Source organism: Phocoena phocoena, chromosome 17 (genome assembly GCF_963924675.1).
Source record: "Phocoena phocoena chromosome 17, mPhoPho1.1, whole genome shotgun sequence".
In the NCBI taxonomy this organism is placed as follows: Eukaryota; Metazoa; Chordata; class Mammalia; order Artiodactyla; family Phocoenidae; genus Phocoena; species Phocoena phocoena.
In genome coordinates this window covers 79833221-79857644 of record NC_089235.1, presented here as the reverse complement: position 1 = coordinate 79857644, position 24424 = coordinate 79833221, and the positions used below count along the sequence as shown (strand labels likewise).

The window sequence follows — 24424 nt, the reverse complement described above, 5'->3', positions numbered from 1 at the left end:
ACATTTCCTCACAGTAGTTGTATGAACACCTAGGAGTGGAGTTGCTGTGTCTCGTGGTAGTTGTTTGCCTCGCCCCGGCACTGCCACACTGTTTCCCGGGGTGGCTCCACAATTTTACGTTCCCACCAGCAGCGTACGAGGAGCTTGAGTTCTCCACACGCCTGCCAGCACTTGTTATTGTCCATCTTTTCACTGGAGCCATCCTAGTGGGTGTGAAGTTGGTCAGTCGCGGGCCTCCCTTGCCCTCCGTAAGCCAGTGCCTGTCCCCCCAGGGCCTGTCCCCGTGGCGGTGTTTGGGTGGCAGCTGCAGGGCCTGCCCCACGCTCCTGCTCGGGCCTGTTGTGTTTGATCTCTCTGTTTAGTTTGGGTTTTGTTTCTGAATGTGCTTCTCGCAATTACTGCTTCTTCAAGGCTACTCTTGAAGGACCGTTTTTCTAAATTGATTCTTTCCTGGCAGTCGTAGTTTTTTTTTTTCCTTTAATTTTTAATTTTTTTGGCTGCGTAGCACGCGGGATCCTAGGTCCCCAAGCAGGGAAGCGTGGAGTCTTAGGCATGGACCACCAGGGAAGTCCCATGGCAGTCACAGTATTGACAGGGGCCGGGGGTGGGCAGAGGTGGACCTGGTGGGTGACAGGGCTGGCTGTGCCATCCGCTCTTTCTGCAGCCCCCGCGGGTCTCCTGTCGGCAGGACGTGTGCCAGGGGTGCTTTTGCAGCTGCCAGCAGCTCCTCAGTGTCAGACTGGAGTTGCGCTCATTCCCCCCCTGCCCACAGATGTCCTGTGAATATACGTTGTGAAAAATCGAGAGTCCACTGAAGAGACTGGAGACTCTGTAGTCTGTAATGTAGGTTATTTATCTGTTTTCAAAATGGTAGGCTTTCTCAGTGAGCAGCAGATTTATGTATCTACGTATGGTTTTGTATTCCAGATCTGCACAGACCGCCAAGCCTGTGAAGACGCATAACAGTGAAAAGCTTTGCAAGAAAAAAGGCCAGGTAATGTCTTCAGGTGTGATTCTCGTGAGCAGCTTTCTAGGCGCTCGTGCTTGCGTGTTTATTCTTGCAAGTGTAAGAAGACAATGGATGGGGGTTTCCCTGGCAGTCCAGCGGTTAAAACTCCATGCTTCCACTGCAGGGGGCATGAGTTCCATCCCTGGTACCGTGCGGCGTGGGCAAAAAAAAGACAACGAATGACCTTACTTTCTTCCTTTTTTTAAAAAAATATTTATCTTATTTATTTATCTTTTATGGCTGTGTCAGGTCTTAGTCGTGGCACGCGGGATCTTTTGCTGCAGTGCACGGGCTTCTCTCTGGTTGTGGCATGTGGGATCCAGAGCATGTGGGCGCTGTAGTTTATGGCACACGGGCTCTAGTTGTAGCACATGAGGTCAGTAGTTGTGGCACGTGGCATTAGTTGCCCCGTGGCATGTGGGATCTGAGTTCCCCGACCAGGGATTGAACCCGTGTCCTGTGCATTGGACAGCAGATTCTTTACCACTGGACCACCAGGCAGATCCCCTGTCTGCCTTCCTAATAGGAATGTATTGTGAAATGAGTCTGTGGAGCCTGGGTGGGGGAAGTGGCAATGGAATAGCTGCTCCTCCTGTGCCCTTTCCCAGTGGGGTTTGTGCCCGGGGGCAGTGCACTGCCCTGGGTTCCACTTGTGACAAGGGCCAGGAGGGCTGAGGCACAGAAGCTATTTTCTGAAGCTCCTTTGGAGGCAGTAGAGGCGCATAGTCTGGATTTGTTGCTCCTCTGATGGAAGCCTCTGTGGGGAAGGGCAGGGCAGGATGTGGTGAGTAAAGCAGTCACTGGGGTCTGCGACCTGGGTGGGTGCTGCCTGTGGGGTGTGGCCCACTCACAGTGTGCTCTCTCTCCTGCACAAGGTTCCGAGGCTACAAGGCCCTGGGGACGAGAGGAAGATGGCCCTTGGTGATCTCCAGGTGTCCTCTGAGGATGGGGCACTGCAGGCTGTGCCCAGCGGCCAGGATGGTGGGAAGGCTGTGTGGCCCAGCACCCTGGGGGAGGGAGACAAGGAGCAAGTGGACGCAAGCCAGGGAAAGGATGGGATGAAAGTGAAAAGCAAACAGAAAAAAAAAAAAGGAGAACATATCCGAAGAGCAAAGGCGGGAAGGGCTTAAGGAGAAAGGTGCTGGGAGACAGACCAAGGCTTCGAAGCTGGAGGAGGGCAGCGGGGACTGGAGGGGTGCTTGTGGCCACAGCAGGAGGGCGCCTGCGGAGAGGGAGGCGCGGGCCCAGCGGGGAGGCGGTGCATGGAGGCGATGGGGACGCGGGAGCCGAGAGCCGCAGGGAAGACGTGCAGGCGGAGGCGGGGGGAACGTCCACGACGGAGCAGCTTGCCTACACCGACAAGGTGGGAGAGTTGGTGGGGAGGAAGCAGCTACGAGGGAATGTCGAGGAGGGGAAAGACTTGTGGGCTGGAGAAACTGAGAAAGAAGAAAATGAAAAATGTGGTGCTGGTAACGAGTCCGCATCAGAGACTGTGGTTTCCAGAAAAGTCAAAAAAAGGAAGAAGGACAACGTGGGCGGAGCAGGGGCTCCGGAAGCAAAGGAACAGAGACAAGGGGATGGGGAGCTGGGGAGGGATGGGCGGGCGGAGAGGGCCATCAGGTGTGGACTGGGCCGCCCCGGGAAGGACGTACGGTGGGAGAAGCGACGGAGAGAGGAGATAAGTCGGTGTGGCCTGGAGCAGGGCAGAGGCCAAGAGGAGGAGCCGGTCGGTGCAACGTCCCGAGGGAGAGACAGGAAAAGGGACCACGAGGCCACCAAAGCGCCGGAGGAGGAGGGAGAAGGCAGGTGGAGATGGTACGCTGGCCCCGCCCCCGCCCCCACTGCCCATCACCGCCCCCTGCAGACCGTGCCCCGCCCCTCACCCGGTCACCACCCCTGTAGCCCCGCCCCGGGCTCGGCCCGCCTCCGCCCCACCCCCACCCGCGGTCTCTTTCACGCCCACGTGTGGGCCTAAAGAGAAGGTGGCTGTAAGTGCTGGCTTTTGCTGCGGCTGTGGGCCTGTCGGGGAGGCGTGGTGGGTAACGCCAAAATACTGTAGGGCGGGGGCAGCTTTGAAATGTAGGTGTTACCGGGTGCTAGTGAGAACCAGCGTCCGCGATGCACTTGGCTCTGTGTCTCCTTTGCTTTTGGCCAGTCCTTGGCGAGGTAGGTGCTGTTATCTCCACTTACCAGGTTAGGAAACTGAGGTACAGAGAGGTTAAGCAACTTGGCCGTGGTCACAGGGGCACTAAGCAGAGGAGCACACGTTGGACACGCCGTCTTAACCTTCCTCCTGGGCCGTCTAGCCTGCAGCCACCAGCCGCGTGTGGCTGTGAGCTCCTGAGATGTGGCTGGTCCCGGTGGGGACACGCTGTGGGTGTAAAGTTCATGCTGACTTCAAGTAGCAGGAAGAAGAATGTGAACTCATTTTTTATATTGATCACACATTGTACTGACAATATTTTAAATATTTTGGTTGAAATTAAGTATATTGCAAAAAATCAAATCGGTTTAAAATTCACTTGTGGCTTGTGTCACATTTCTGCTGGTCAGTGCTGTTTCACACCTTGTGAAGGGGTGCAGTGGAGACCACAGGTGGGGCTGCCAGCTTTGGGATCAGAATGGTCTTTATTGGTATCAGATCCTGCTTTCAGCAACGATATGATTCTGGGGAAATTAGATTTTCTGAGCCTCTTTTTTCTTGTATGTGAAATGGGGTACTCTTTGTGGAGTTGCTAGTATGAGGAGACACGTGAAGGCTTATGAAGTGGGTGGGTGTGAAGTGGTCTCATTGTGGGTTCGATTTGGATTTCCCGGATGGGTAAGGATGTTGAGCATCTTTTGTGCTTATTGACCGTTTGTATATCTTTGGAGAAACGTCTGATCAGTTTCTTTGTCTATTTTTTTTTTTTTAGTTGGGTTATTTGCCTTTTTATTGTTGAGATGTAAGTGTTCTTTATATATTCTAAACACTAGATTCATCAGATACATGATTTGCAAACATTTTTTCCCTTCCTGTGGGTTGCCTTCTCATTTTCTCGATGGTGTCCTTTAAAGCACAAAAGGTTTGAAATTTTGATGAGTCCACTTTAGCTGTTTTATTTTTCCTTGCTTGTACTTTTAAAAAAAATTATTTTATTTTTGGCTGCGTTCAGTCCTTGTTGCTGTGTGTGGGCTTTCTCTAGGTATAGCGAATGGGGTCTACTCTTCGTTGTGGTGTGCTGGCTTCTCATTGCAGTGGCTTCTGTTGTTGCAGAGCACGGGCTCTGGGCTCGTGGGCTTCAGTAGTTGCGGCATGTGGGCTCAGTAGTTGTGGCATGTGGGCTCAGTAGTTGTGGCACATAGGCTTAGTGCTCTGCAGCATGTGGGATCTTCCCAGACCAGGGATCAAACCCGTGTCCCTTGCATTGGCAGGCGGATTCTTAACCGCTGCGCCACCAGGGAAGTCCCTGTTAAATCAGAGTGTGAGTCCTCTAACCTTGTTTTTCTCTTTCAAGATTGTTTTGGTTATTCTGGATAGCTTGTATTTCCATGTGAATTTTAGGATTGGTTGTCAATTTCTGCAAAGAAGCCAACCTTTTGATGGGGATTGGGTTTTTCTGTGGATCACTTTGGGGAATATTGCTATCTTAGCAAAATGAGTCTTCCAATCCATGAATATGGGATGACTTTCCATTTACTTAGATCTTCTTTAATTTCTTTCGGCATGTTTTGTAGTTTAAAGTGTACAGGGCTTCCCTGGTGGCGCAGTGGTTGAGAGTCCGCCTGCCGATGCAGGGGACGCGGGTTCGTGCCCCGGTCTGGGAAGATCCCACATGCCGCGGAGCGGCTGGGCCCGTGAGCCATGGCCGCCGGGCCTGCGTGTCCGGAGCCTGTGCTCCGCAACGGGAGAGACCGCAGCAGTGAGAGGCCCGCGTACCACAAAAAAAAAAAAAAAAAAAAGTGAAAGTGTACAGATATTTTACTTCTTTGGTTAGGTTCACTCCTAGTTATTTTCATTTTTTGGTGCTGCTGTAAATGGAGTTGTTTTGTAATTTTCTCAGGTAATTCACTGCACGTGTAAAGAAAGCAAACCAATTTTTGTATATTGATCTTGTACCCTGTGACTTCGCTGAATTAATTTATTAGCCCTAATAATTTTTTGTTGTTGTTGTAGAATCTGGTGGGTTTTCTATACACAAGATCCCGCCATCTGCAAATAAAGACAGTTTACTTCTTCCTCTCAAATTTGGACGCCTTTTACGTCGCTTTCTTGCCCGTGTGCTCTGCCTAGAACCTCCAGGGCCGTGTTGAATAGCAGTGTCCAGTTCTGATCTTGGGGCCGTGGCCCCTTTGAGTGTGATGTAGCTGTGGGGTCTGTAGCTGCTCTGCCACAGGTTGGGGAGGCCCCCTCCGCCCTGGTTTGTTGAGTGCGGCTTTTTGCTTTTATCGTGAAAGGGTGTTGGGTTTTTTTGTCAGATGCTTTTTCTGCATCTCTTTAGAGATTTTACGGTTTTTGTCCCGCCACATTCCCGTTTACAAAATTGCAGTCTGAATTTAAAACACAGTGGCCTCAGCATTCTGTGGAAGGAACAGTGGGCCTGGGCTAGAATGTACTTCCTGATTTTAGAAGGATTATAAGAGAGAATACGTGCAAGGCCTCTAAGCGCACTCGGCAGAAGGTGGGCCTCAAGGAGTACCGGCTGCTGCAGTCCTAGTGCATATGTCCAGCCAGCGGATGCGCGGCTTATTCCAAAACGGTGATGACCAGCACCGTGGCCCGCCTGGGTGCTGAGATCCAGCCCTTGCAGCCATGCAGCTGTGTGCCAGTGCTTCAGCCCCCAGATGTCAGCGGGGACTGCGGAGTTAGTGGCAGTAGTGGGGGTTAGTGAGGATGTGGGCTTGTCTCTGCTGCATTCCTCTGGTGGCGGGAGGCGCGGCAAACGTGCCTGGGCCGCTGTGTACTCTCTGGGTGGGCACTGACAGGTGTGCACCTGTCCACTTCCCACAGTCCCTAAGCCGCATCTTACAGATGCAGGGGAGTTGGACACCTGCCCAAGGCTGACAAGTGGTGGAGCCCTGTCCACTGCTGGCTCAGGGCCCACGGGTGGGCATCGTGGCCTGCTCCAGACCAGGACTGGCCCTGGAGGGCTAGCAGCTGGATCGTGCTGCCCGGGGCGGAAGTGCAGGTCAAACCCAGGGACAGCGAGTGTGGGGGGGGGGGCCCAGCTGCACAGGGGTGAGAGGTAGTAAGGGGCTGGTCTGCAGTGATTGTGTTACAGGACTTGCAGGAGGCCGCGTGGGCCTGGATGAAGGCGCCCCTGGTGTTTGCACATCGTATCCTTGCACAGCTTCACTTGTCACGCCCTCTGACAGCGTGGAAGCGCCCCTCTTCCATGTCTGGCCTGGTGTGCCGGGCGAGCGTGTGATCACAGAGGACCCACCAGGTGCCCTCGGGAGCTGGGGGGCGGAGGGAGGTGGGCAAGTGCTAAAGCCCTGTGCCGGCCCCTCGCGCAGCTCCCAGGCGGCCTTCTGGGAGGAGCCTCGGGCTGGTCATGGGCCAGAGCTTCGGGACGGAGGGGTCGGCGGGACTGGACTTGAATCCAGGGCCTGTCTGCAGTATCAGGAGGCAGGCCTGAGAGCACAGGGAAGCGGGCGGAGGAGCAAGGCGGGGACAAGGGACCGGGCGGAACCACCCTGTGCCTGCCCAGTGCCTCTGTGCAGCCTGCAGGAGGCCAGCGCGGTCCTCGTTCATCCACCAAGCCCGCCAAGTACGCCGGGGCGGGGTGGGGCCGGCCCGAAGATGAGGGGCAGGGCAGGTGCGCCGGGCCTTTGCACGTGGGGGGCAGGTTCTCGCTCCCGGGGCTTAAGAGGGCAAACGCAGGGTGTGCCCCGATGCCCCCCCAAGGCCCCCAGACCCGGCGGAGGGTCGTCAGCTGAGTCCAGTAAGGTGGCCGAAGACCCTGGGCGGAGGCTCCGGAAGGGCGCATCCATGCTCCTCCCAGACCTCTGACCGCTGCATTCGGGCGGGATGGGAGTGCAGGGGGGAGCGCACGTTGCTCTTCGGCTTCACCAAAGGGGGTCTGAGACCACAGATGCAACACGTGCCCCGTCTCACGCCTGCCCCCCTGGGGGCCCCCATTTGGGAGTTTCTTCCCCCACTGTTTTTTTGTTTTGGTAAGTTCTGTTGCTCATGTAGCTGTGCCTGGCCTAAGCGCCGCAGTGTTTGGTTTTGAACTGGATATGTGTGTGGTCTCACACTGGCCTCTCATTCCGTGTTGGATTCTCAGTTCCTCCATTTCCAGGAGCTTTTGGTCCATTCATTCTTTGCACGGGCACAGAGCCCGTGATCAGTTCCCCTTAGTGGCTTTTGTGCTGCGACCTGAGGCTGGCTTCTGCCCACAGCACTCCCAAGCTCTTTCCTGCGGGATGTGGGCAGAGGCCCTGTGGTCACATGGCGGGTGAGTTGTGGCGGGTGTGGAATAGCAGGCGGGAGGTGGGGATCTCCTGTGCGTGAAATGCCACCTTTCCAGAGAGCAGGCTGGGTTCCCACCCTCACGGGGCTGCGCTCAGGGTCCCTGTTGGAGTTCTGACGTCATTAACTGAGTGCTTCCAGATGGTGTCTCACCGCGGTCTAACTGGTCCCCTTCTGTGACCTAGGTCCTATCAGTACTTCCACTTTACCGCCAGGGGCCAGAGATTTGCCTTGATCACGGAGTCCCGTCTGCCTCTGGGGGCCCGGGCCCTGCTGGTGGGGGTGGGAGGGGCGGTGTCCTGGGAACAGAGGGGTTGGGCCCAGGTGTGGAGCCGGGCTGCAGTGGCCGCTTCGCTGGTGCACCTTCGCTAGAAGCGTTCCAAAAAGAGCCGCAAAGGACAGGTGCACAAGATTGCGAAAGTAGGTTGGAGCCAGACCTGGGGACGCTGGGGCGGCCCTGAAGCGCCCCAGCTGGGGGAGCCTCTCTGCCCCTTTTCCTCCAGGTCAGGGAGGTGTGCTTGTCTACCGAGAGGCGTGGTCGGAGGTCAGGCAGGGTCAGTCCCCGCACCCCTAGGGGGATGACCCCTCCTGTTGCTTACCTAGCTCAGCTGGGAGGTGGTCACGGGGCATCCAGAGGGATGTGCGGGGAGGACCTGTGCTCAGGTGTGGCGTGAGAGTCGGAACCTTCTCGTGTGTCCTCCAGGTGGGAAGAGGAGAAGGAGAGCCCAGGCGGCGTGAAGTGGATGCAGCTGGAGCACGGAGGCCCATGGTTCGCACCCCAGTATGAGCCGCTTCCTGAGGGAGTTTGCTTCTACTACGATGGTGAGGACTGCATGGGTGGCTCGAGTGACTGTGGCCAGGGACCTGCTTTTGCACCTGGTAACTGGCGGCCACCCAGGCCTGCTCCGTTGGTGATTCTCCCACTGGGGTCTGGGCTGACCCGTGCACCTGGGAGACACTGGCCCTTTGTTCAGGAGCCAGGCTAGGCTGCTTCCAAGTCTGCAGTTCAGAGGCTCCCTGAGACATCAGGGGGGCCCTGCCCATCTGCAGCCTGGCACCCTCTCAGAACTGCCGTGCTTGCGGGGGCGGGGGCTGCAATCCAGTGCCCGATGAACCAGGCGGTGTCCTTGAACTCGCCCAGCTTGGTTCTGCCACCCCTGCCTTCCTGCTGTGCTGGCCCACGTGGGCCTGCATCCAGAAGGACCTTCTGGGGGAGGGCCTGCATCTCTGGGTCCCTGGGTGCTTGGAGCAAGCTGCCTGCAGGCTCCCAGCTGTTACCGTGGGCATGTGTTGACTGGCCCGACCCCGCACTGCCCCTCCCCTGGGCCCTGGCCCTCTTCCTCTCCACCCCTCCGGTTAGGAGCGTCTGCTTAGTTGTTTTTTTGTTGTTTATTCTTTTGGCTGCGTTGCTGCACGTGGGCTTTTCTCTAGTTGCAGCAAGTGGGGCTTCTCTTATTGCGGAGCACGGGCTCTAGGCGCGTGGGCTTCAGTAGTTGCAGCGCGTGGGCTCTGGAGCACAGGCTCAGTAGTTGTGGAGCACGGGCTTAGCTGCTCTGTGGCCTGTGGGATCTTCCCGGACCGGGGCTCGAACCCGTGTCCCGTGCATTGGCAGGTGGATTCTCAACCACTGCGCCACCAGGGAAGCCCCTTCTGCTTAGTTTTGTGCTGCTAGTTTGACCTGTTTCCCCTCATTTTCTGCATCTCTGCTAGGGTAAGCCTTCTGAAGGTGGCCCTCCGCCTCTCCTGGGTCAGACCAGGCCCTCGGCAGGGCATGCGTGGGCACTGCACACAGGCCAGCCTTGGTCGCTGGCAAGTCGTCCCGGCTCCTGCCAGGCGCTGCCACAGGGAGGCCTTTGTGGACGGCAGGAAGGACTGCCTCCCCTCCTTCCCCTCCTCTCTCGCTGGGGCTCTTGTAGTGCTTGCCTCCTTGGGGGATCTGGTGACCCCGTGGGCTCCTGCTGGGTCACACGTGCCTGTCCCTGGGGGACACTCGGCCAGCACACACAGCCACGCTTTTTCTTTGTTCACCGCGACTCCATCGACGTGGGTGTTGGTTTAGAATCTGCTTTTCCGAGCTAGACTAGATTCCGTGACTGTCAGAGCCCGCCCTGTGCCTCGTGGGCACCTGGGCGGCCCAGACTTGGGGAGGGGGCGCTCACAGGGCAGGAGCTGAGCCCCTCGGGCTTTGGCTGCTCAGCTAGTTCTCTGTCCTCCCAAGAAGCTGGTTTTGGGAAGAATTGTGCTGTTTTATCCCAAGTGCCTTTTGCTTACTATCAAAGTAACGTATATTTGTTTTTCCAACGTTTGTGATAAAAATCTTCAAACATACACAACAGTCGAGAGAACTCCGTGGTGCAGCCCCTGCCGGCCTTCGCGCTGCTGTGCTGCGTCCCTGCCCTCCGCTGAGCCGTCTCTCATACCGATTCTTGGAGTAAAGTGTCGGAAGTCATTGGGCAGATGGGAGGGTGTTTAAAAGGTTGCAGCTGCTACAGTTATTCACATCTTTCTGCTTCGGAGCCCTAACCTTTGTCTTACTTTTACGTTACGTGGCGACGTGTGTCCTAAAACTTCTCGTGTTTTTCTATTTTTTTTTGCGGTACGCGGGCCTCTCACTGTTGTGGCCTCTCCCGTTGCGGAGCACAGGCTCCGGACGCGCAGGCTCAGCGGCCATGGCTCACGGGCCCAGCCGCTCTGTGGCATGTGGGATCCTCCCGGACCGGAGCGGGAACCCACGTTCCCTGCGTTGGCAGGCGGACTCCCCACCACTGTGCCACCAGGGAAGCCCCTTCTCCTGTTTTTCAACTGTAAATTTCCATGTAAGCGTAGCAGCAAAATAAATCATTAAAGCAGTATAAGCGTGAGCGATTCTGGCCGCTGATGCCTCTACAGAGGCCTGGCCTGTGCTCCAGGATGCTTAAGCCACACCTGTGCGTGGCTGTGCTTGTCTTCTTAAATGTAGAGCCTTCTCTTGAACTAAAAACGTCGGCTGTGTTACGATACAATACGACGTGTGTAACCAAGCGTGACTTAAGGGGCAGGACGTTGTGGGTCGGCTCCCTAAATCAGTGTGTCTTCCGGCGTCTCCGGGGAAGCCCAGGGACTTGAGCCTAGCAGCCGAGGAGGTTGCCACGTTTTATGGGAAAATGCTGGATCACGAATATACAACAAAAGAAGCTTTCCAAAACAACTTCCTTAGCGACTGGCGGAAGGTACGTGCTGTGCGGCCGCGGTCTCTTGGTGTCGGCCTGCTGCTGTCAGATGCTTGCCCACCCTCACTTCTCTCCAGTGGCTGGAAGGCCAGGCAGAGCCGAGCTTGGAATCCCTAGGAAAGGGAGGTTGCGGGGTGCCAGGAGTGGCATTTTCTGGCCCCTAGGAAACAGAGATACTCGTTGGCAAGCTATCTGAAGATAAGGTGCTGGTTGCTTTTTTTTTTCTCATTAAAAGAAACAAAACTGGGTTCTGTGCGCATGTGCGCTCATCTTGGCTACACCTGTGGACTCCGCCCTCAGAAAGCGCACCCCAGACCCCCTTCCGGCTGCCTTGGGCAGGACACCCGCGCCGCCTGTGTCCCCTTCCCGGCTGGCGGGCGCCTGGGTTCTGCCACAGGGTGTGGTGCGGTCTCACACCTACCCCTGCGGGGACCTGGGGGTTGGTGGGGCTGTGGGCTGTGTGTGTGTGTGTGGCTGGACTAGGGACCACCAAGCACGTGTGTGTTCCGCCGCGCAGGGGGCGCTGGGCCGGCTTCCCTGGTGGTGAGTGAGGGGCCCCTAGTGCCATGCACGGTCCACGCAGCAGCCAGAGGGGGCGGTTCTTCAGATGCGGCCACGTGGCCCAACTCCGAAGGCCGCTAGGAGGAAGCACTGGGGCCTCAGCTCCCCGCCTGTCCACCTGCACACCTGGGCCACCTGCCTGAAAAGGCTCTCTTTGGGGGACAACTGCAGAGGCTGCGGGTCGGGGTGGCCTTGGTGTCTTTGCCCGGAGTCTGCTCCTCCTGCTTCTGGGATGTCAGCGTTCCCTGTGGAGTGGGACCCCTGCCGCGGTGGGGGAGGGTCCCTGCTGCCCCTGGGACCGTTGCCTGTTGGATGTTGAGAACACGTGTCTGATTTTGGGGCAGGAAATGACAGCAGAAGAGAGGAAAGTAATCAAGCATCTGGACAAGTGTGACTTCACGGAAATCCACGGATACTTTGTGGACAGGACCGCCGCCCGGAAGGCCCTGCCCAAGGAGGAGAAGCAGGTCGGGCTGCTCGGGGGCTCAGTCTGGCGTGGGCCCCTGGGGCCTTGCGTGGGAGGCTGCTGGTATGCAGAAGACGACCCCCTCCTCTCACAAAAGCCGTTCCTGTGTGATTCTTCTAGACGAGACCCCAGCAGGGTGTGGTGAAGGGGCCTCTGATTCCGCTCCGTTATTCTCAGACACTTTTGAGTTAACGTGCCCCTAAACACATTTAAAAAGTGCTCCGTCCACCCAGAGCACGGGGGACAGTGACCCCGCCGTGTGAACTAGTGGCTCCGTAGTTCATGCTCCGTGGTGACAGTGGACCAGCACAGCTGCAGCCGGGAGCTGGGGGGTGGGCGCCCCGCCCTGCACTCGGCCTGCCTGCCTCGCTGGGCCTCCTGGGGTCCCGCAGCAGTGAAGGGGCCCTGTCGAGGCTTGTGCACCCGGCAAACGTGGGCACCAGTCTCGTCCTGTCTCTTCACCACTGATGCCTACACGCTGTTCTATGAATGCAGAAGCTCAAAGAAGAGGCGAAAAAACTTCAGCAAGAGTTTGGCTACTGTATCTTAGACGGGCACCGAGAGAAGGTCGGCAATTTCAAGACCGAGCCCCCTGGGTTGTTCCGGGGCCGCGGCGACCACCCCAAGATGGGGATGCTGAAGAGGAGGGTCCTGCGGAGGACGTGACCATCAACTGCGGCATGTGTGCGCGGGGCGGGGGTGGTGGTGGTGGTGGTGTTTGGTCCTGCCTCTCACCCGGGGGAGTGGGGCCCGATGCAGGGTGTGTCTCCGTCACTCCAGGCTCTGTGGGCTGGGCGGGAGGGCACCTTCCCCACAGATGGACGCTCTGCGGCAGCCCACGTGCTGTTTGCTGAACCAGCTCTTGTCACTCTGCCCCCTGCTTGAGGTTTCACTCCACCAAGAGAGCGTGTCCATGTCCTTCCAACACAGTTTTCCGTAGTTGAGGTGATCGAGATGGTCTGGTAACACGTGAGCGTTTGGAACTTGCGGGCCACGCTCCAGTAGGAGCTTCTGTCCCTCCGCCGCGTGGACCGCGGCCGAGCCGGGTTGGCAGAAGCATCCTGGGAGCCCGGGCCCATCAGGAGCCCAGCGGCGGCTCGTGTCCCGTGGGGCTGCTGAGCTGGCAACGTGTGTGGCCTTGGGGGTGGCCGTCCCGGTTCACGTGTGGGAGCAGCAGCTCTGAGTGAGCCCCTCACACGCCTGGCGACACAGAGGCTGCGACGTGAGGGTGTGGCCTGGGCGAGGAGGCACCTGCAGTGCCGGCGCAGTCGCAGGAGGCGGCGGCGTTTGGCCGGTGTTTCGGGGAGCAGGGTCTCACGTTGTCGGGTCTGGGTCACTCTCCTGCTGCAGGGACTCCGAAGTACCCGAGCCTCCGGTAGGTCACCGGTGGAAGCAGGTGCGGTGCGACCGCACGGTCACGTGGCTGGTGGCGTGGACAGAGGACGTGCAGAACTCCATCAAGTACGTCATGTTGAACCCCAGCTCCAAGCTGAAGGTGAGCGGCTCTGACCTGCTGCCCCCGGCTGGGCCGGGCCGCTTCGGCAGGGAGTCCCTGAGGTCGTGGGTGTTAGCAGGCCAGTTTTGAAGTGATACCGTGTCCAGCGGCCGTTTGTCTTCAAAAGCAAGGGATTTAGATTTACACTGTCTTTAAATTTCGCGGAGTTTGGAGTCTGCTCTGCGGCCCTGAGCCGAGCGGGTGAGAGCGGGCCCGGGAGGGGGGTCGGCAGTTGCCTGTTTGAAGGGATCACCAGGGTTCTCTCTGCTACTTGCTCCCTTCGTTAGGGGGAGAGAGACCGGGAGAAGTATGAAGTGGCTCGGCGCTTGAAAGGAGTTGTGGGCGAGATCCGTTCTCAGTACCGGGCCGACTGGAAGTCCCAAGAAATGAAGGCGAGACAACGCGCCGTGGCCCTTTATTTCATTGACAAGGTGCGGATGGTTCCAGGCTTTCCCGCCTGCTCCAGTCGGTTGCAAAGACCTGGTTGGATGGGCAGCTGGGGGAACCGTGGGGCTCGTGTGTCCTGAGCCGGAGCCTCGGGCAGGTGGAGGGGTGGGTGTGTGCCTGAGTGCGTACGTGTGTGCGCCCGTCTGTATGTTGTGTGCCTGAGGGGCGTGTCCGTCTGTGCCCCTGTGTGTGTGCACCACGCCCTGATGGGCCCCGTCCGCTCAGCTGGCGCTGCGAGCCGGGCATGAGAAGGAGGAGGGCGAGACGGCTGACACGGTGGGCTGCTGCTGCTCCCTGCGCGTGGAACACGTCCAGCTGCACCCAGAGGCCGATGGCTGCCCGTACGTCGTGGAATTCGTCTTCCTGGGAAAGGACTCGATCCGCTGCTACAACAAAGTGCCGGTGGAGAAGCTGGTGAGCGCCTGGTGTGGGCGGTGGGTCGTGCCCCACGCTCGCCCCTGAGATCTGGGCGCTCTCTTTTGGGGAGCATTGGGAGGGCGCAGGGCCACGAAGCCCATTTGCCTGTCCCGTCAGGCTTGGTGGCAAGGCCAAACGCCTGTAGGCTGAACTGGACCTGCCCTCCAAGGCGCCAGCGCCGCCATTGCTCTCCTGGTGGGTTAGGGTGGCATTCTAGAGGCCAGGATTCCAAGAGCAGGGTGTTGGCAGGGCCGTGCGCCCTCTGCGGCTCTGGAGAGAAACCTTCCAGGCCCCCTGGTGTCTGGAGGTGCCCGTGCATCCTGGCGCGTTGGCTCAAGGCTGCGGCAGTGCAGCTCTGCCTCCGTTGTCCCCGCATGTCTGTCTCTCTTCTTGTGAGGACACGGTCCTGTTGGAGTTGCCCCCCCACACTGTGACCTCGTCTTGACTCATTGCATCTGCAAAGACCCTATTTGTGGAAAAGGTCACGTTTTGAAGTTTTGGGAAGGACGTGAATTTGCGGGGGACACTGTTCACCCCAACGCACCTGGGAAGGGTCTTCTGGCCGCTGGGCATGCAGCTCGCTGTGGTCACTCTGGCGGTGTCCCCGGTCTCCCCTCTGTGAACGATGAGCTTCAGGGGTTGAGCCTGCTGGCTGACAGCCATGCCCACAGCGCCTGGCCTCGCCCCTGCCGATGGAGGGACGGATGAAGTTGGCGGGGGGGGGGGGGGGCGTGGGGGGTTAAGTCTCTGGTTTGCAGAGGGCTCTGATGGGAAATCAGGATTTCCACTCCTTCTGGAGTGACGAGCCCTAGAGTGTCAGTCGCCCTGGCCTCCGTCCGGGTGGGCCCCGTGTCACAGCAACGAGAGCAGACCCAACACTGACCACTTGCAACTTACCCACACCTTACACAGACATGGCTGCCCGAACACAGAAAGGGAAGTGTGGGGAGACCGTCGAGGGTGACAGAGAAACACCCACTTGGGAGGGGCTGCACAGCGCGCCCAGGCATCTGAAATCTGTTCCAGGGCATGAATTGGTGGGGAGCCACAGGTGAAGAAAGGGAGAGGCTTTCCTTGGGGCAGGAGAAGGGGTTTTAGAAACAAGATAATCACCACGTATCTCAGTTCAGGCCGCTCTGATAAAGTACCTGGCCTTGGCACCTCGCTAACAGAGTTTCCGTCTCCTGGTCTGGAGGCTGGAGTCGGGGGCTGTGAGCCGGTGAGGCCCCTTCCTGGCGTGGCCGTGCTTTCTTACTGTCCTCACGGGGCAGAGGGCGAGGGAGCGCTGGGGCCACTTTCCTAAGGCACTAGCCCAGTCAGGAGTCGGGGGACTTGGGGGTCGCGGTGCCGAGAGCGGGGGCTGTTCCAGTCACTCTGGAGCTGGGCACCTGGTGTCCAGCCCCGTGGGGCACACACAGAGCTGCATGGAGAGACAGGCCCAGGCCGACACAAGCCGGGAGAACGTTTGCGCTCCCTTAGAAGGACGGAAAGGAAAGGGAGGGTGGAGGGAAATTGGACAAAGGGACCTTGAAGGTCCTCTGAGGCGCTGTGGTGTCAGACGAGTCTGACTGTGGACGTGGGGCCACCTGGAGGGACCCGGCGTGGGTGATGGAGGAAGGAGCCAGGGTGTGCATTGTGAGGGGACGGCGCCAGCCTCACGACGGACAGCAGCCTGGACACGTGGCGCGTGACCCTGCGGTGGTGCTGACTGCTCCCTGGGAGAAACCCAGTCTGCTGATCTCCCAGTTCTGCCGCACAGCTGGCCCTTCGCGCCCCTCGTTTACCTCCATCTCCTTGGCCCCAGGAGGCTTCCTCCTGGCCGGGGCACGAGGGGGTCTTTGTGAAGGCTTCTTCTCTCTGCCGCAGGTGTACGAGAATCTGCAGATGTTCATGGAGGACAAAGGCCCTGGGGACGATCTTTTTGACAGACTGACCGTAAGCCTGGGGGGCTCAGAGCGGTGCTGATGAGGTGACCCAGGGCTGCAGCGCGGCTCGCCCTGTCTGCGTCCAGAAGGGCCAGGCTGACGCCACGGGGCGAGCGCGAGCACCGACTGGCACGTTCTCTTGCACGAGAAGGCTGAGGGCCGTCTGTCTAACCACCAGCTTCCTTCCACCCAAAGGTGTTGGGGGGGGCCGGGAAGAGTGCTATGAAACTGTCCCCAGAGGAGACCACGTTTTGAGACCCACCTTCTTCCCCTTGTTCAGACCACCAGTCTGAACACGCACCTGCAGGACCTGATGGATGGCCTGACGGCCAAGGTGTTCTGGACCTGCAACGCCAGCCTCACCCTGCAGGGCCAGCTGAGAGCGCTGACCAGAGGTGAGAGTCCCTGGTGTGGGGACAGGGCGCCCGCTTGTGGGCTGGTGCCCAGCTGCTGGGTTGGTACGGGATGCCTCGTGGTCGGTGTCCAGGGCAGAGTGGAGCTCCCCTGGCCTGCGGGTACGGGCCAGGGATGTGTAGGTCCCCAGGCCGAGCCATCCCCGCAGGGCCACCCGCACGGTCAGGCCCCCTGCCCAGTCTCTGCGTCTGCTACTCGGCGGAGTCGGTTTTGAAGCGCCTGTCCAGCTCTGCGTGTCCCCCCATCGTGTGCGGGAACCGTCTTCCTGCCACTCCCACCCCCAGCGGGGGCTCCTGGACGTGGGCCTGATGCTCTCGGGGGGGCTCTGGGGAGACCTCTTCTCTGCCTCTGTTGGGAGGCCTTTGGACTAGGTGCGGACCCTGAGTCCTGTCCTGTGAGGTCCTTCCTCGGGGCGGCAGCGGCTGTTGTCCTGTGGCTGCCGCTGCGTAACAGACTCCTGTTTTCTAGCTGAAGACAGCGTAGCCACTAAGATCCTGTCTTACAACTGAGCAAATCGGGCCGCTGCCGTTCTCTGCAACCATCAGCGGGCAACTCCCAAGACCTTCGAGAAGTCGATGCAGACGCTTCGGTCGAAGGCGCGCGGCGGGCACGGCGCGAGGGCCTCTGGGGCGACTGCACGGCTCCCCTCCTCTTCCCTCCCTGGGAGCGCACGGCCCTCGGAGGGGCTTGGGCACATCAGGGCTGCCCGGGGCCAGGTGCTGACCAGGAAGGAGAACCGGCTAAGGGAGGGCCAGAGGCCATCCTGCGCGGCCTTCTGGTGTGGAAGGGCCTCTAGCCCAGGAGGGAGGTCAGCGGAGCAGGGGGCCGGGTCTGGCTGGAGCAGGTGGTATGTCTGGGGCCGCTTGGCCTCACCCTGTCCCCTTGCCACAGAGTGACCAGTCAGGACCAGCGCTCCAGCACCCTGAATGGGCAGACGGGTACCCAGGGGACCTGGTCAGCTGGGCCCTTGCAGGGCATAGGGCCTGCAGGCTGTGGACGGTGGTCCCTGGGGCTGGACTAGGGTAGGCAGGAGCTGCCCTGACTGGGCCCCTCTTCTTTGCAGATTGAGGCGAAGAAGAAGCAGGTGGCCGAGGCCAAGGCAGAGCTGAAGAAGGCACGGGCCGAGCACAGATGCAGAGGGGACGGCAGGTCCAAGAGGCAAGTGTCCGGAGGCCTCGGTCCGTCCCAGTCGTGGGGTTGGCAGTGAGCCTGCTTTTGTCTTCACCAGTTCTCTGGTTTTCTTTTCAATCGTATTTTCTGATTCAAAAGATACAAACTATATTTGTGCCAAGACGTGAAGCGGTGCGGAAGTGCAGAGGAGAAGCGCCTGGACTCGGGCACCCGAGCTCTGGGCCACGCGGTTCTCTCCTTCAGAGGCTCTCGGCTCTGGGCTGCGGGCGAGCGGTTCCGGCCCGTTCACAGAGCTGCGCAGCCATCGTCACCGTACATTGTAGAGCGTCTCCATCACTGCAAACAAGCCCCCTCCCCTCCCCCAGCCCCTGGACATTCGCACGAATGGAATCCCACCATCTGTGGACCTTGTCTGGCCTTTTTCGTTTAGCGTAATGTTGCTGAGGTCCACCCGCGTTGCAGCCCGTCAGTGCTTCAGTCGCCGAATATTCCGTGTGTGGCCAGACCACGTTTTACTGTCCATGTGTCTGGACGTTTGGGTGTTTCCACTGTGTGGCTTTCGTCGTAGAATTGTCGGGTTACTCTGTAGCGCCAAGGTTTAGCGTTTTAAGAAAGCGTCACCTGCTGTCCAGCGCGCTCATGTTCTCCCGGCCGTGCGCTGGGCCCCAGTTTCTCCACATCCTCGCTGGCACCGTTCTCGTCTTCCCTCGTTTTGGTTACAGTCCGGCAGATGTGGGTTTGCTTTGCGCTTCGCCGCTGGCTGACGATGGGTGAGGCTCTATTCTCTGCTTACTGGGCGTTTGTGTGTGGTCTTTGGAGAAATGTCTGTTCAGTCCTTTTTCCGTTTTTCAGTTGAGTTCTTTGTTTTTTTTACTGTTGAGTTACAAGAGCTCATTATTCACTCCAGATACGAGTACCTTTTCAAATATATGGTTTTTTTTTTTTTTGGCCGTGCCACGTGGCATGCGGAACTTCCCCAACCAGGGATTGAACCTGTGCCCCCTGCAGTGGAAGCGTGGAGTCCTAACCACCGGACCACCAGGGAAGTCCTCAAATATATGATTTGAAAAGACTCTCTCCCATTCTGTGTGTTGTCTTTTTACTCTCTTGGTAGTGTGCTTTGAAGCACAAAAATCTTGATAAGTCTAGTTTTCGTTGCTTATTCTTTAGGTATCATGTCTATTAAGGCTTTGCCTGACCCGAGGTCATAAAGATGCATTTCTAGGTTTTCTTGTAAGAGTTTTATAGTTTCAGTGTTTGCGTTTAGGTAGTTGATCATTTTGAGTTATTTTTTGTACATGGTGTGAGGTAAGGATTCCACTTCCTTTTTGCTCACGTGGACCCGGTTTTCCCAGCTCCACTCCCACCAGCTGAATGGTCTTGACACCTTGTGGAAGATCAGCTGATGGCAGGTGTTTCTGGGCTCTGTTCTGTTCACGTTCATCTGTCTGTCTGTCTTCCTGCCAGTACCACTCAGTCTTGATTCCTGGAAGTTTGAAATCAGGAAGTGTGAGCTCCAGTTTGGTTTTCTCATTAAAGATTGTTTTGGCTATTCAGGGTCCCTTGAAAATCCAGATGAATTTGAGGGTTGGCTGGTCACTTTCTGCAGGGAAGTCAGCCTGGATTTTGATTGGGGTGCGGTGACGCTGTAGGTCAATTTGGGAAGTACCACCTTCTTAACAAGGCCAAGCCTTCCAGCCTGTGAGCACTGGGGTGTCTTCTTAGACGTATCGTTCTTCTTTCATTTCTCTTAGCAAAGTTTTGGAGGACAAGTTTTGCACTTCTGGGGGTTAAGTTTATTTGAAAGTGTTTTATTTTCGTTGCTGTTGTAAATGGAATTGTTTTCTTAATTTCACTTTTGGGTTGTTCACTGCTGGCTTTGTTGCATGTCCCCGAGCCCACCCACAGGTTCAGTGATTCACCAGGAGGACTGCCAGGACTCGGCACTGAGCTGAGATCCCTCACAGTGTCAGGACACACGGACGGTTCTCAGGCCCGCGGGCCACTGCGCACGGCTCATTCCCACTCCCTGGGCTCAGAGCCGGCGCTTCCGCCCTCCTCCCCAGGGACCAGGATCTCAGGAGTGCTCCCCCTCGTTGTTACAAAATCATGTTCGTGGTCAGTCATCATAACTCTGCATTGCTTTCTTTCCCAGACCTTTCATCTGGGTTTTGTGCACAAGGGGCAGAAGTGTTGCCACAGAGAAACGTTTGTACGCATCTGGGCCAGAAAGACACACCACAGCCAGGCGCTGGTGGGACGGACGCTGGATTTTTCACAGAGGTTCTCATGTTCATGTAATGTCTGCGTGTGTACGGCTGTAGCCTCCTGCTGATCCAGTGAGCAGCAGAGACAAGATGGGCTACACCTGGGGGTCCACCTGCCCCGCTGGGCTGTGTGCCGGGGCAGCCCCCTGCCCTGCTACGGGCTGCCATCACCTGGAGAGTCTCAGGTGGAGCGCCGAGGCATCCCTGGGGCGGCTGTCCCTGTGATGTGCCCCCCCGCCCCCCGCTGGCACACGTGCGGGATCCACAGCCTGGGCCGCGGGCAGTCTCTGCATCAGACACACGGCCCGGCGCACTTGACTTCTGACTGCCCCGCCCGAAAAACGGGCCTTTTCCTGGGGGCCTCTGCAGGCGACCCCACGGTCCAGCCAGCAGCTATGTCTGCATGGTTAGGGTCCCACGAAGGGGTGTCCTAAATCTGCAAAAACCCTGGGGTCTGAGGTCCAGTCCTGGAGCCTCCGTCCCACTCGCTCTCCTGCTGCAGATGGTGCTGGGTTTCTGCCTAGAGTCGGGCCCAGGCAGCAAGACCCGAGATTCCCAGCAGACCGGTCGCTTTCCTGCAGCAGCAAAGTGGAGACGCCGCAAGTGCAAGTCACAAGGCTTCCCTGAGCCCTCCGTCGCTTGTCCATCCGGAGGTTAGAAGTTGATCTGCTCCAAAGGGCACACATCAGGCCGGGTCACCAGCCTGGGTCCCATCTCATGAGAGCTCGTTAGAAATCCACCCAGCTCTCCAGACTCCAGGACGTGTCTCCCTCTCGGGAGAACCCCCTTCCTCACACGGACTCCTTCCCCGGAGATGTGAATAGGCAAACTCAGAGTAAGAAACCCTCGTTTATGGAGATGTGTCTGCCGCACTCAGCTTGCATTCTAACCCCCCACAGGCTGCAGAGCACGGCTGTTGAGTCCCCTTGACACTTTTCCTGCGCATCCTTTCTGATTGGGACGATTCCTCTGGCATTTATGAAGTTACATGGATTTTCCTTCTTCTTTTGGCCGTGCCGTGCGGTGTGTGGGATCTTAGTTCCCCGACCAGTGGAAGCGCGGAGTCTTAACCACTGGACCGCCAGGGAAGTTCCAGCCATTTCACATTTTGTGTCAGCTTTTTACTCTGCGTCCAGATGCGGTAGCCACAAAATACAGAGCCACTGCAAGAACTGTACTGTTTTTCTTTTTTCTTTTTGATATTAAGTAATTTATTTAGGCTGCTCTGGGTCTTAGTTGTGGCACGCATGCGGGATCTAGTTCCCTGACCAGGGATGGAACCGGGCCCCCTACAACTGGGAGCACAGAGTCTTACGCACTGGACCACCAGGGAAGTCCCTGTCCTGCTTTTTCTTACTGCTAATTTTTTCAAATCCCTAGCAGGTAAACCTTTACAGGGTTGACGTTACAGCTGCCTGGGAAGATCCCAGCTGGAATGGGGGTTGGGGAGGGAGCGGGGAGAGCAGCAGTCTTTTCTAAAACTTTGTTCCAGGCTTTTCTGCTTGGAGGCGAGAGCGGTGTAAACTTCTAACATTTTTGGCCGATCCAGAGCTCAGTTTTGGGAATCTTTGGGTCCTTTCTCCCACCTGGAGAGCAGAAGCCCAGGCATCACCTGAGCTGTATTTTCGCCCCTCACTTCAGCCGTGGTGGTCAAAAGCAGCCTGAGGATCTGAGCCCAGTCAGCTGGGGTTGGACCTGTCACCTCCAGGCCCGCCTTCTCACAGCAGGCAGCAGCTCTCCTGCTGTCGCACACTGAGCGAGACTCTGGGCCACTCAGGGACCCGGGGCGTGTCCTGCCCCAGCCCTTCGTCCTTCCTTTCCAGAACAGAGCTCGTGCCGTGTTTCATGGGTCACAGTGCCAGCGAATCCCACTTTCCCGCTGACTCCCCAGACCACCTGTAGGTTCAGTGATTCCGTAGGACTCACAGGACTCCGCACGGTCACGGCTGTGACTTCGTGCAGTGAAAGGTCACGTGGGCACCCTCTGCCTGGCACTTCCCGACCTTCCAGACTCCGGAGGAAAGCGGGAGTTCAGCGACCTGTACTGTCGGTACACAACTTCGGGCTCCGTGAGCCTCTCTCTTCTTACTGGTTAGGGGCGTGGGCGCCCTCCCAACATCCAGCCTCGTAGGCAGGCCTTTCTCTCCAGGGTTGGTCGGGCCTGCTGTGTTGACTCGTCCTCTGCAGACCACACAGAAGTAGAGTTGATGCGTGTGGGTTGGCCTCACACCCTGCACCCCACTGAACTCGCCTGTTAGCCTTAGCAGTTTCTTGGCGGATCCCTTCGGGTTTGAGATCACGTCGTCCTCAAGCAGACAGTTTGCGTCTTCCTTTCCAGCCCGGACGCCTTTTACTTCTTCGTCTGCCTGGTGCTCTGGCTGGAACCTCCAGCGCAGATTGAGGGCAGGTGGTGTGTGTGGACCCCTCGTCTTGTTGCCACCTCACGGGCCGAGCTCTGACTGCTGAGGAGGACGTCAGCTGTGGGTTTTCTTAGGTGCTTTTATCAAGGTGAGGACGTGCCCTCTGTTGCTTTTGTCGAGGTTTGTTTTTTTCCTGGAAGGTGCTGGATTTTGTCCGATGATTTTTCTGTATCTGCTGAGACGATGCTGTGTTGCACTAGTTGGATTTCGGGTGTCACGTTCTTGCATCCCAGGGATAAATCCTGTTCGCTCGTGGTGCAGAATCTCTTTTATGCATCCTGGATTAGGCTTGCTGTTGTCGTGACGAGGATTTTTGCTTCTGTATTTACACCGGATAATGGTGTGTGGCTTTCCAGTGACGTCTCTGGTTCAGTGTCGGGGTGACGCTGGTCTCGGAGGGACGTGGGAAGCGGTCTCTCCTCGTCTGTTTTGTGAAAGTTTGTGAAGCGGTGGCGTTAATTCTTCTTTAATCATTTGGTAGAATTCACCAGTGAACGCCTCTGGGCTTGGGCTGTTCTTTGTGGGAAGTTTGAAAATGGCTGAGTAATCGCTTTGCCTGTGTTCCCCGTCGCGTCAGCACTGGTGGCATGTCTCCCGGGAGCTGGTCTGCCCCACCAGGACACGGTCGTCTGTGGTTTCCCTCATCTTCCTGGTTTCTAGCGGGGTGCTCCCTCTTATTCGTGGCTGCTGTGGCTGTGAAAGCATGAAAGATTCCTCAGGTGCAGGCAGGTGCTTCTTAGTCGTGGGGTGAGTGTGTGAGAACGTCCGGCCATTAGACCGAAGGGTATTCATGTTCAGAGGCAGCTGCTGGGAAGCCTCCTGTGTCCTCCAGGAGGACTCGCGTGTGCCCCCCGCCCCTCCCCTCTTGGTGGCATCAGCAGCCACCTGCCGTTGGCCGCTGGCACCCTGGCGTTCGGTTGGTGCCCTGGTGGCCACTGCAGAGTGGTGCCTGTGGCTGCAGCCCACCCTTGTGCACAGCCTGGGGAGAGACCCCGCCTCACACGCTCCGCTGTAGTGCCTGTCGGGGCCGCTCAGCCTCTGAGAGCGGCGTTTCCTCCACCCGCGGTCCTTCCACACATGTCCAGGTGGGTTCGGAGCCGGAGTTCCCGGAACAAGGACTGGGGTCAAAGTTCACGTGCACGTGGATGTTGTGGCTGTGCCTGTCCCGTGTCCTCTGCAGGGTGCCCTGTCTGGCGTCTCAGGAAGGGCGTGTGGAGGGTGAAAGGAGGGTCCTGCCTTGATAAATCAGCTTTTCTCTAAGACAGTAGGGATCAGGACTGAGCATCTTTCACAGGTGTGAAAAGGCTTTTGTATCTGATTCTGTCCTTTGCTCCCTTTCTGTTTACTTGTGGCCTTCGGGTGCTTCCTGTGAGGTCAGGTCTGGATGGATGGTGCCTGCTTCATGCCCAGGGGGTTCCAGCCTCCTGGGACTCCCCCGTCACTGGCCTCGCCTGGCCTGAGTGGAGCTGGGTGGTGCCAGCATGGGGGCTTGTGCCCCTCCTTCTCTCGCCAGCTTCCTGGAGAAGAGGGGACGGCTGCTGGAGAGACTGGAGGAGCAGCTTGGTGTCGCCTGGTGCGTGGGCCCAGGCCGCCGTGCCCACTCATGGCCTCGAGGAGGGGACTGGACCCCTGAGTGGCCCCAGTTCAGTCCCCTGGGCCCTGTGGTCAGCACAGGTCCTTCCTGTGATGGGACCCGACTGGCTGGTGTGTTTAATGCTGAGTCCTGGGTCACTGGTCCTCTCTGCCCGAGAGCTCTGGGGCAGTGGAACGCTGGGGTGGGACCCCAAGCTGCATACCAGCCACACAGAGCCAAGCCTGCCCACTGGGGGTGGGGTGACTGGGTCGCCTGTGTGCCCTGTAAGCGTCCCCTGAGCACCCCGCTCGGAGGACAGCTGGGCTGCACTGGGGGACACGGCCTCCTCCCTGCCGCCCTGGGCTGGTGGCCGTGCCGTGGGTGCTGTGCCCAGGAGGAACAGGTTGGGTAGCCTGGTGTCCTGACCTCTGTCGCGCTCCTCCCAAGAACCCCGGTCTCCTCTTGGCAGGTGTAAGAGGTTTGGGGTGCCCGTGGAGAAGATCCACAACAAGACACAGAGGGAGGAGTTCGCCTGGGCTCTCGACATGGCAGGCGAAGACTTTGAATTCTGAATGAGCGTCTCTGTGCCTCGTCGGAACTTATTTTTTTTCACCATTAAAGCAGATTGGGGAATTT

General features: G+C 58.0%; 2 protein-coding genes across 2 annotated transcripts in view; one reads left to right on the top strand and one right to left on the bottom strand.

Annotated features, from left to right (window-relative positions):
- The window catches only part of ZNF623 (zinc finger protein 623), a 281848-nt gene that overhangs the window by 234056 nt on the left and 23368 nt on the right, over nucleotides 1-24424 (bottom strand).
- Nucleotides 8174-24360, top strand: TOP1MT (DNA topoisomerase I mitochondrial). Its single transcript, XM_065895722.1, is given in 15 exon segments — nucleotides 8174-8285; nucleotides 9309-9318; nucleotides 10561-10672; nucleotides 11578-11700; nucleotides 12195-12348; nucleotides 12351-12381; nucleotides 13050-13194; nucleotides 13482-13625; nucleotides 13867-14055; nucleotides 15925-15993; nucleotides 16264-16378; nucleotides 16866-16993; nucleotides 17461-17555; nucleotides 23729-23788; nucleotides 24258-24360. Coding segments are annotated over 15 exon segments (1557 nt in total). The 5' UTR covers nucleotides 8174-8206.